This window comes from Peromyscus eremicus, chromosome 18, assembly GCF_949786415.1.
Source record: "Peromyscus eremicus chromosome 18, PerEre_H2_v1, whole genome shotgun sequence".
NCBI lineage: Eukaryota > Metazoa > Chordata > Mammalia > Rodentia > Cricetidae > Peromyscus > Peromyscus eremicus.
This window is the reverse complement of record NC_081434.1, coordinates 14718249-14731236: the sequence shown is the minus strand read 5'-3', so window position 1 is coordinate 14731236 and position 12988 is coordinate 14718249. Positions and strand designations below refer to the sequence as shown.

Genomic DNA, 12988 nt, shown 5'->3' with positions numbered 1-12988 from the left:
GTCATTTTTTGTAGCCATATGTATCTTTAATAAAAAAAAAAAAGAAATGAGGTAGTATTGCCCAAACCCATGTTTCTAAAAGCATAGGGCTTCACCCAGGGGCCTAAACAAAGCAATAAATAATACACTGGCAATGCTTACATAAGGTAATTATTCTCTATCTATTCACTTATAACCAAATGCCTATCTCTTGCAGGACTCTATGGAATTCACCAAAATGAATCTAAAATTTATATAAAATGTAAGATATTGAATGAGAAAAGATATTTTACCACACACAATAATTGTAAATCTAAATTGACAAAAATGATGTGGTACTAAAAAATAAAAGAATATAGGGATGATGTAAGCAAAATCATACTAACTCACTAGCATGACCTTTTATATGAAGATAGATATTTCAAAAATGAAAAAGAAATTATTTTCAAGCAAATATGGATGGGTTAATTAGTAAGAAATTAGGTAATCTTTAAAAAATGAGTGTTTTTTCATCCAATACATACAAATTGGTTTAGAAAAGAATAATGGGGAGATAAATACAAAACAAAATAAAATTTATAGAAAACTAGAATATTTTACTTGATGTATAAATGAAAGGCCTTTTAATGATGAAACACCATGAAATACAAAACATCAGTGAAGTGATACAGAAAATATACAAATAGATGCTACTGATGGAATACAACAAAACTGTGCAAAGTGTAGAAGCAAAAATACTTGTTTGCTTTCTATTAAGTTTGTAATTTCTGCCTTTAAGTAAGTGATAATTCAGAGAAAGAAAGATACAGCTAGTAAACATATAAAAATATGCTTTTGATTGTAATTTAATAACTTCTAAATAATAGTTTGAGCTAGCAAGTTGTCAAGTTTTAAATAATTATACATTTGCTTTAATGCAGAATTTGAGGGAATTGTATCTTCCATACAGTTGAGAGAATCTGACTGAGAAAAACTTTGAAATACATTCCCTTGTTTTCAAAGATATTATCATTTTCTATCCTCAAATTCCACAACAGAAAACTAGTCCAGGGTACTTGCCATAGGCTACATCATAAGAAGAATTCAGAAATGATGGAAAGCTCCCAAGATTTATTTTTATAAATGACTCAGAGAACAGAATAAATCTCTCTTCATGATTTTACAATTTAACAGCATAAAGGTTTGGAGGGGGAAAAATGTCTGGTATAATATATACCAAATATTCCAAATGTTACCTCTGAGCAAGATAAAACAATGGTAGGTGGTAGATGTGGTGAAGTTATGTCTTAACACTTTTTCTTTGTTGGTCTAAATAATTTATCATTAGAAGGTACAAGTACATGCCTTTTGTTTTCCTTGTTGCTATTCTCAATTTTGGGGACATATTCACTCTGTATCCCAGGTTGGCCTGGAACTCATAGCAATCCTCCTGCTTCAACCTCTCGAGTTCTGAGATTACAACCATGCAACACAACACTGGCTCTATATTTACACAGCTAAAACTACCCAAACTTAGTAATAGATTTTAGTTGATTTCACCAAAATAGTGACATGAAAGTCTCTAGCCTGAAAAAGTTATGATTACACAAATATTAGCATAATTCTGTACTAGACATTAAATGAAGTGACGGTCACCACCAAGATGATATCAAGCACTCTCCTCTGAATTATGAAGAACTATCAGGAAGTGGAAACATAATTTGGACCAAGAAGCCATCTTTAGTTTCCATGGAAGGATGGACAAGCCTATACTCAAGGCCAGAGACTAAATATTTCTTCTTATTGGTTTTCTGTTTAAGTGAAGAATAATCCAAAGAGATAAGGAGGATGTTATAGATAGGAATTTCATAAAGTGACAACTTCACTTAGCCTTGAACTTATAAACTGTGTTGTATCATTGTTGGATATTCAACACCCATCTTCCCTATACATATACACTTAGAATCCATACATCCACAACTATGTGACCTAATAATCTCTCTTAACACCCAATTCTCTACTAGGAAATAGCCATGGCAAGCGCAGTCATTGGATGCAATCACTAAGATTAAGAGGTCATTAACCTCAGCTATGTTTGTAACTTGCTTGTGTTTGATGAAAATGTGCTCTTTCTCATTTCTTATTTACAAAGAGGCCAAGGAATACCCAACTAACCCTTATGCTTAAAAGACATTTATATAAACAGAATTTTCAAAAGATGGAATATTTATTTGAATACACATAATATAAGTAATACTTAAGTCCAAGTATATAGAGTGCATTTGCAGAAATATAACTTATTTTCTATTTATTGACTTTCAATAGTAATGAAACAATTTGTAAATAGTAAAACAGATGGTAAATATGAAGTCAATGATACTTCAGGTTTTTTTTTTATCTTTTTCATAAGTAGTCATAAGATTACATAATTAAAGTTTTAAGATCTTCAGAAATATACTTTCCTGGTCATTATTTCCTATATAACTGTTTATATAGTATTTGTATTGTATTAGATACTAAGTAATTAAGAATTTAGAGATTATTTAACAATGTGCATAGGTATATATAAGTAGTATGTCACTTTACATAAGACTATGGACATCCAGATTCTGGTGTCTGTGGAGGGTCCTAAAGGAACTCTGCCATTAAAGGGAGAGATGCCTACATTTTATGAAAACAGAGAGATGTCTGCACATACTGCATATTTGCGAGTACTAGTGTTTTTGTTGTCGTTTTTTCTTTTAACACTTTGTATTCAACATTTCCCTCTATTTTTCTGCTTCTATCTGAATGAAGTATTACTGTAATCATAAGCATACTCTCTAATGATTTAGTAAACATGATTTAGTGAACTCTAAATTTTTGTGTAAATATAATTTTTGTTAACCTACTATTTTCTTCAAGGTCTTCATCGTTTTCAGCAGAGCAAACTATATATTATAACCATTATCTTCATATACCACTATCTCCATAGGTCTTTGTCCATCTCCACTGCTCTAATTGTTCATACTAAGATGGTGTAACAACATGGAAGGGCCCTCGCTTACCTTTGCTCAGTTAATGGCTTAGTCTAATACTAATTAACTAATTGTTTTTAAATTTTATTTATTATTGTTATTTGTTTGTTTGTGTGTGAGGTGAGGTGTTTGTGTCAGTTCAGGTGGACATAGACCATGGCATTCCCCTGTGGAGGGCAGAGGACAATTTCACAATTCAGTTTTCTTTCTCCACTGTAAGTTCTGAGGATCAAACTCAGGTAACCAGGCTTCTGTGGCAAGCTTTTGTTACCCAGTGAGTTTTAATGAGTCTGATTTTTATAGAAACTTCCTTGTAGAAACTCATCCTGGGGTATTCTCAGTAAGTAGCAGGGTTCTGTCAGCAGCATAGCTTGCCACCCCATGGCGTGCCAAAAAGAAAGGCAATTACTGTTTGCCCTGGGCTCCTTTGTGGTAACAACTAAGGGGAAGGTCAGAGTTGGTTGCTTTTTGTATTCTGTGTCAATAGAACAGTATCTTGAATTTGTCCTGTAAACTTCCTTTTGGACATTGCTTGTTTACACACACACACACACACACACACACACACACACACACACTCACACATACACACACACACACTCACACACATACACACAGCAGCAGCAGCAACAACAACAATCTCCTTAGTTGGTTGCAGAACTGAAATTTTATAATTATCAGGTGCTCTGCATGTAAGCTCATCCGTTTTGGTGGATTAGAATGCCACAGAGAATGGAGTATTTTTTTCATTTTTTATTAAAAATTTTTTTCTTTCCTTTCACATACCAACCCCTGTTCCCCCTCCCTCCTCTTTTCCTGCTTCCCTTGTACCTGCATCCCACCCCATCCCCTCCTCATAGAGGATAAGCCTCCCTTGGGTAGTCAACACAGGATGTCATGCCATGTTGGGGATGGGCCTAGCCCCTCCACTCAGCATCAAGGCTGAGTAAGCCATCAAACCATAGGGAATGTGCTCTAAAAGGCCAGTTCACGTACCCAGGACAAGTCCTGGTCCCAGAGAATGGGGACATTTTTTTAACATATGTAAGAGAATTGAGATTTGATTGAGCACATAAACTATAAAAGCAGGCTGGGTGGTGGTGGTACACACCTTTAATCCCAGCACTAGGGAGGCAGAGGCAGGCGGATCTCTGTGACTTCGAGGCCAGCCTGGGCTACAGAGTGAGTTCCAGGAAAGGGACAAAGCTACACAGAGAAACCATGTTTTGGGGGGAAAAAAAACCTATAAAAACAGTTTCAGATCTCATGAATGAACGAAACCTATTACTAACCCAAGTCTTGTGTTCACGTGTGCACAAACATAAGTAACTAGATTCACACAAATAGGGAAAATGTAGCAAACTATGTTAAAATAGAGACAGATCTTCATATCCCAATCTGAAGCTTGTAAAAATAGATTATTAAATTAAAAAAAATGCCTAAATATGAAAAAGTGCAAAGCATTCAAGGATGGGGTCCATTCTACTATTCTGTATCCAAATTTAGCAACTATCTCAATAAACATTCTTTCATTTGATGACCAATGAGGGAAATAACTCATTTTAACATTATAAATCGAATTATGAAAGTAACTTAATATTATTATAATTAAGGCAATCACAATCTTTTGAAAAAAGGATTGATATGCTGTAAAATATTTGTTTTTGTCTTGCAGCATAAACTTTTCATAGTGAGTAATATTCAAACATACCTTTTAAATTAAAAATAGCCTAGTATTTGTGAGGAATAATATTGCTAATGCTTGAAGATGTTTTCTCTCAAAAGTTAGAATGTGGCCCAATGGTCATTACGTAGAGTTCATTAATGAAGAGATTACACAGATCTTGAAAGTGTTCAACTGAACTTGCAGTGTGATATTGATAAAGCTTCTGTCTTGGAAATATCCCATGGCTATTATTGATTTAGAGTTTGGGGCACTGAATACAATTCAGATACAAACAGAAATATCATAAGAAATATATATATGTATATATACGTATATATATACATACATACGAATACATAATATATAATACAGGCGTGTGTTTTCTTGTGGAGATCCACAGTGAAACATACCTGGCCAGGCTGAAGGCATCATCAATCAAACCCGCACGGTTACTGACGGAAAGTACCTATGAGGCCAGTTAGAAAAAGAAAGGATGAGGGAGTGGTAATTCTGATCACTAAAGTGACAGGTGTTCACACTTCAAAACAGATTGTCGATACACAGATCAAGGATGTACCTCATGGTTCCTGATTAATTGATCAATCAGTAATCTCCAGTTCCTTAGGTCATAGTTGACTCTAAAGTAGCCAGTTTGATTGATGTTTCCAAGGATCCAGCTTCCTTTGTCCAAGTATGCTATTCTGTGATGTTCTGAAAGTAGTATTTGAGAGTAAGTAGATTTTTAAAGTTTTAGAGTTAAAATGCAATAAAGTAAGTCTTTCAAATACCAGAGACAGCATTACAAATAATTTAAAGAAAGTGTCACCCTAAAATGTAATTGAAATCTAAACTTTAATTAATCCCTTCTATCTAAAATTGGATAGAAAGCTTTTATTTGGTTACTCATTATTACATCAATTAATGATTTTTTATAATTAGCACATTTGTTCTGGGCAGAACTCTATTCTATACACAATTTTTTGAAATAAATGGTGTCTAGAATTCCTTCACTATATTTGTGTGGCTTTTAATTAGATTGTATGTATATATACAACTAGAACAAAAGAAATCTTTAGACATATATTTTATGTGTTTTATTCAGGATTAAAGTGATCAAAACAATGGTGCTCACTTATTTGAAAGTCATTGTTCTTTTTTGCTTTTATTTCTCATGTTTTCCTAGGAGTGCAAATAAATAGCAAGCTTTCCAAAACCACCAATAATAATAGAACAAGCGAGCCTCATTGTTCGAGATTCTAACAGCTCCACATAGAATTAGGAACAATAAGAATGCATCTTTCCTAATGGAATTAGGAAAGAGTGGAACTTGTGTTCATCAAGTAAGTCAATTAACAAAGGCCAAGAAAAATGTCATAACTTCTTACATATTTAACTCTTTCAAATATGGTGGTGTTATTTTCACTTGTGGAGAATTAGCTACCATATATTTCACTAAACAATTATCATTCACAATTGTAATAATTTCTCTGTTGAACTTGAGGCTCATTCTTCATGGAATTTTCCCAGTGAAGTTGAATTAAAATTTGTATGCACACACAGACACAATTTGACAGAAAACAACCAACAGGAAATAAAAACATACAAGTGTGTTTTAACTTCTATGACTCAAAATCATAGAATTTTTAGTCAAAATTTTACAAATTAGAATCAATTATAACAAATAAAACATGTTTATAATCCTTTAAGAGAAGGAATGTATAAACACTCTCAAATAACGAGTGCATAAGAAAATGTTTATAAGGTAGACTAATCCAATGTATATTACAGGATAGCAACTTTCAAAAATCAGCCATAAAATGAAATGTAATAGAAATCAAATTTATGCTTTATACTATACTTACACTCTAAATCTTCTGTGGTCACAGGATCTAGGGAGAACCTACTGATGTTTTGCTAAATGGACATGTCAAATTTCTCTCTAAATACTTATACCCCTGAAGCTATGCTGCTCTCAGCTTTCATCAGAAAGTTTCTTTTAGTAGAGGATTTTAACAAACCAAAGTAATTTAATAAATAGACTCTTTAAATAATCATTTCTGAATTGGGAAAAAATTAAATCTTAAGTGTTGAAGATCTTGTTTTCCCTAAGTAATCATGATTGCCTCCAAACATACCAAACTTAAAAAATTATTTCTTTTACTGTTTGGTATTAAAATATAATTACATCATTTCCCCTATCCTTTTCCTTCCTTTAAACCCTCTTATACACACCCATTTGCTCTCTTTAAAATGCATGGCCTCCTTTACATTAAATGTAAGTGTGCACACCTATAGATTCTTAAATACACAGCTATAACCAGCTCAGTCTGTATAATGTCACTTGAGTGTATGATTTCAGGGCTGATAATTTGTTATTAGAAATACAATTGGTGTGCTCTTCCCTGGGGAAGACTATTTCCCCTGCTCTCAGCATTTCATTTTGTAGTTGTTTATAATTCTTTGCTCCTTGTATCCCTAGTCTCTCCAGGACTTCTATCATGAAGGGGTGCTGGACTTTTGTCAGAGGTCTTTTCTGCATCTAATCAGATGATTATGGTTTTTTTTTGGTCTTTCAGGTATAGTGGATTACATATACCAATTTATGTATGTTGAACCATCCCTGCACGTCTAGGATGAAGCCAACTTGATCATGGTGGATGATCTTTTTGATTTGTTCTTGGATCCAGTTTACAAGTATTTTATTGAGAATTTTGCATATGTTTATAGAGAAATTGGTGTGTAATTACCTTTGTTGAGTCTTTATATGGTTTAGGTATCAGGGTAACTGTGGCCTCATAAAATCAATTGGGCAATGTTCCTTATGTTTCTATTTTGTGGAATCATTTGAGTATTATTAGCATTAAATTTTCTTTGAAAGTGTGGTAGAATTCTGCACTAAAACCCTTTGGTCATGGGCTTTTTTTTTTGTAGACTTTTATCAATGTTTCTATTTCATTAGGAGTTATAGCTCAGTTTATCTGATCTTGATTTAACTTTGGTAAGTGGTATGTATTGAGAAAATTATTCACTTCTTTTAGACTTTCTAATTGGTGAACTATAGATTTTAAAAGTATGTTCTTATGATTTTCTAGATTTCCTCAGTGTCTTTTATGTCCTCCTTTTCAACTCTAATTTTGGTAATTTGAATATTCTCTCTCTGCTTTTAACTTGGATAAGGGTTGTCAATCTTAGCAATTTTTTCAAAGAACCAACTTTTTGTTTCATTAATTTTTTGTGTTGTTTGTTTATTTCTATTTTATTGATTTCAGTCATGAGTTTCATTATCTCCTGCCATCTATTCCATTTGGACATGATTTCTTTTTGTTCTAGATTGTTCATGTGTGCTGTTAAGTTATTCATATGAGATATTTATAATTTTTTATATAGACACAGTGCTGTGAATTGCCTCTTGGAACCTCCTTCATTGTCTCCAAAAAGTTTGGGTATGCTATGGTTTCATATTCATTCAATTGTGGAACATCTTTTATTTCTTTCCTAATTTATGACTTTACCCATTTTTCATTCAGTAGAGAGTTATCCAATTTCCATGAGTTTGTATGCTTTGTTGTTTCTGCTGTTGATACTCAGCTTTAATCCACGGTGGTCTGATAGGATTCAGGGAGTTATTTCAATTTTCTTATATCTGTTGAGACTTGCTTTTTGTACAAGCATGTGGCCAATCTTGGAAAAAGTTCAATGAACTGCTGAAACGAAGGTATATTCTTTTGCTTTGCGGTGAAATGTTCTATACATATATGTTAAGTCCATTTGGTTTATGATTTAAGTCAGTTTTAACACTTCTCTGTTTAGTTTTATCTAGATCACCTGTCTATTAATAAGTGTAGGGTACTAAAGTCACCCACTATCTCTAAGTGAATGCCAATGTGTAAACAAAGGTGTTGTCTTGTTTCTTTTATGAAGTTTGGTGCCCTTGTCCTTTGTGCATAGATGTTAAGAATTGAAATGTCAGCTTGGTAGATTTTTCCTTTGATATAACTATATTAAATATATGATATATAGTGGATGTGAATAAAATCAACCCACAACATAACCAAACTTAAGCGAGACAATGAAGGCAGTTCTAAGAGGCAATTCATAGCACCACTTGCCAACATTGCTTTTTGGAACCTGTTCCCTTTGGTGGGATGCCTTGCTCAGCCTTGATGGAGGGGGGTGGGGAGCTTGGTCCTGCCTCAACTTGATATGCCATGCTTTGTTGGGTAATTTTATTTTTAAGGTTTATTTATTTTTAACTGTATATGTATGCGTGTGTGGTGTGTGTGTGTATGTGTGTGTGTGTGTGTGCATGCAAAGGTACATTCACATGATTACAGATACATGCAGACACCAGAAGACACTGGATCCCATGAAGGTGGAGTTACAGGATTATGTGAGCCACCCAATATGGCTTCTGAGAATCAAACTTGAGTCTTCTATAAGAGCAGTATGTGCTTTTAATCTCCAAGACATTTTTCAGACCCATTTATTTAGATAATTTTCATTAGTGGTTTTTCTGGTTAAGCTGTAGAATGAAGCTTAATATATGTACAAATGACATACATTTTACAAACATCAAATGATAACGTAACCTTACAATATTAAATTCATTTTTCAAAGTTGTTTCTTATTTACAAACTGGATAATGACATGCATAAATCCCATGTAATTCAATTTGTCCTGATTTGTAATTATTCTATTAACAATCTTATAGGTAGATTATAGTCAAATGAGTGTGTACATTAAAACATGAAAATAATCTCTGTTATCTTCTCCATTGCCTGACTAAAATAAGAAAGATAGGCATCAAATGTTTTAGACCATTCTATTATTAAACTTATAACTAAAACCTGAAGTTGTTACTATTTATGAATATTTGTATGGCTTTATTACATATGAGATCTTTGGGAAACAATTCCCAGGAAGATTTTGTAATAGATTTTAAAATGTCGTTTCAGTACTAGTTAATTACATTTCCAAAATGATCTGCAAATTAGCTAATAGCAGGCAATGAATTTTAAAAAGATCTTTCTGATGGCCTAATGAGGTATAGTGTTTGATGAGTTCTGTAGCAAAATGTATGGAAGTTGAAAATCTTATATATGTCCAAACTGGCACAAGACTCAGACTATATCAAGACATACAGGAATTGGTATTTTATTATATATTTTACTTTATAGTAACTGTGGAAATGATAGTTAAGCATTTCTAGCCAATATGATACTTGTAGAAATTATAATTACAAGTAATATAAGTAGAAACATCAGTTGAAATAGCATGTATGATTATACAGGAGAAACCAATCCAGAAATATAACATATAACGATGTTTTTTCACTAGAGGCTTGTAACAATCCAATGAAACAATATCTGGTGAGCCCCATAAATCACCATATACAAGTTTCCAAATCACCATTGGGTAAGTAATAGAGCTGCAAAGCAACCTATTATAAAAGTGTGTGTCCAGGGGTTGGCTAAACAGTCGGCACATCGGGCAAGCATGCATCAAAACTAGATCTCCACGTTTGTAAAAATGTAGATAAGAGATAACACTGATTTTCAAGGTTTGTGGATGGTAAGTAAATTACTTTGGAGGAAAGCTATACATAAGGCCATTTTTAATATTTGGGATAAAATTACCTTCAGTATTGTGTGAGAGTGGGCAACCTTGTCTTTTTCCTGATTTTAGTGGAATTTCTTTGAGTTTTTCGTCCATTTAGTTCAATGTTGGCAATTGACATTCTGTATATTGCTTTTATTACATTTAGGTATGTCCCTTGTATCCCTGATCTCTTCAAAATTTATATAATGAAGGAGTGTTGGATTTTGTCAAAGGCTTTTTCAGCATCTAAGGAGAAGATCATGTGTGTGTTTTTTTTAAGTTTGTTTATATAGAGCATTACATTGACAGATTTTCATATGTTGAACCATCCCTGCATCTCTGGGATGCAGCCTACTTGGTCATGGTAGATAATCTTTTTGATGTGTTCTTGGATTTGTTTTAGGATGCTCAAACATACAAAAAGGACACTTTCTCAAGTATGTTCATAGCAGCTTTATTTGTAATAGCTAGAACTTGGAAACAACCTAGACGTCCCTCAACCAAGGAATGGATAACAAAATGTGGCATTTATACAATGGAGAATTACTCAGTTGTTAAAAAAAGAAAGAAGAAAAGAAATTTGCAGGCAAATGGATGGAACTAGAAAAAATCATCCTCAGTGAGGTAACACAGATAAAGACAAACATCATATGTACTCATTCATAAGTGGATATTACCTGTAAGATAAAGGATAACTATGCTACAATCCACAGACTCAGAGAAACTAGGAAACAAGAGAGTTCATTGGGGGACACCCAGATCTCCCTGGGAAGGGGAAATAGAAGAGATTTTGTGAGTGGGCTGAGGATGGGTGGGAGTGGGAACATGAACCATCAGGTTGGGGGTAGAGGGGGAGAGTACTAAGGGGGACTGCTGGTCTGGGATATTTCAAGATCTGGTGGAAGCCTGGTGCAGGGAAACCTCCCAGGAATCTACAGGGAGGACCCCAGGTTAAACTCCTAGCAATAGCAGATAAGTAGCCTGAACTGGCCATCTCCTGTGACCAGATTGGTGTCTGGCCCCATTGTCATCAGAGAGGCATCATCCACCAACTGAGGGAGACAGACACAGAGACCCATAGACAAACATTAGGTGGAGTTTGGGAATCCTATGGAGAAGGAGGAGAAAAGTGTGTAGGAGCCAGAGGAGTCAAAGACACCACGAGAAGGCTCACACAATCAACTAACCCAGGCTCATAGGAGATCCTAGAGACTGAAAGGACAACCAGGGAGCCTGCATGGGACTGACCTAGGCACTATTCATATATAAAATAGTTGTGTAGCTTGGTCCTCTTCTGAGACACCTAACAATGTGAACAGGAGCCATCATAGACTCTTACTGGCTTTTGGGAACCTACTCCTCACACTGGGTCACCTTGCCCAGCCTTAATACACTGGGGGTGCTTAGTCTTACTGCAACTTGATATGTCATGCTTTATCGATACTCATAGAAGACCTACCCTTTCCTGGATGGAGACAGAAGAGGGAAGTGGTTGTGTGGGGAGAGAAGCAGATGCAGGGGGAGAAACTGGAAGAGGAGGATCCGGGGGCGGTTGTAGCTAGGATGTAAAATAAATAGATGGATAAAAAATAAAAATAAAAACAAAACAAAAAATAAATAATAAATGAAATAACACATTTGAATCATTGGCAAAGTCCTAGGTACACTGCAGCTTTCAAAAAATGTTAGTTCTCAGTTTTCTGTACATATAAAAATGCTTATAGTAAAAAGGCAGAAGGAAGGGCTCTCTGATAATTATTTTATTTTTGGTAGAATTATGATGAACTTACAGAAGCAATTCTATTCTTTATTTTTTATACTTCCCCACAATCTTGAAAGGATCATTTTTTAAAATGTATAATTAAAATCAAGAAAGACAAAAAAATGAGGCCTCTGTTTCAGTATCCTTCATACTGTATGACTAATTGTGATCATAATTCAATTATGTTTTGGATTATAAACTCATACAGTTCTAAGAAGATTAATACTATACTTACTTAATTACTTTCTCTTGACTTTGAAAGAAACAAGTAAACTTAATATTTACATATCAGTCCAAAATGAGGCTATTTAGAAACTATATTATGCCTAATTTTTCAGAAATAATTATTGTTATTGTGTTTTCTTTTTATAATTTGTCTTTATTCACATTTTGAAGCAGCTGGAAACAGAGGTTAAGATCTAAACAATTATCTGAATGAGAACAGTTCCCTGGGAGAGAATTTGTATTTTACCTGATTTGTTAGACACCCAAATAATTGCTTCTGAAGACACATGGCTTCTATTTCCTACCACAATGGTTAATGGAATCTGCCACAGGTAACTGGAAAAAAATAGAAAGCATTAAAAATAAAAACAGTTATATTAAAACAAAAGCAAACAAGCATTGCCTATGTTCCTTCTATGCAAATTTCATTACTTTCTTGAAAAAAATCAATCCATCAATTAATCAATCAATCAATCAGCAAATAAATCCCAGGCCTAAAGAATGTTTGCAAAAGGCAAACATATCTTCCCAAGGCCACTAACAAGATACTTGGTATCTAATAATTTTAACTTCAATGCAAAAGAACTTCCATAAGACAATTTATCATGCAAAAATAGATTTGCATTTTAGAAATAAATATAAGTAAAATCTATAAACCTGAGCTGCACTATTTATTGATTAAAATAGCTCTCTTCTACTTTTTTCTGAATTATACTAGTAGATAATTCAGTAGTTTTCTACATTTGAATATTACCATTGTCT

General features: G+C 33.8%; 1 protein-coding gene across 1 annotated transcript in view; it reads right to left on the bottom strand.

Annotated features, from left to right (window-relative positions):
• Positions 1-12988, bottom strand: part of Trhde (thyrotropin releasing hormone degrading enzyme) — a 382411-nt gene that overhangs the window by 82373 nt on the left and 287050 nt on the right. Inside the window, exons 10-12 of the mRNA XM_059245179.1 lie at positions 12474-12562; positions 5219-5352; positions 5052-5107 (exon numbers count right to left, since the gene is read on the bottom strand). Of these exons, the coding sequence (XP_059101162.1) occupies positions 5052-5107; positions 5219-5352; positions 12474-12562 (279 nt within the window). The remainder of the gene's footprint in view (positions 1-5051; positions 5108-5218; positions 5353-12473; positions 12563-12988) is intronic.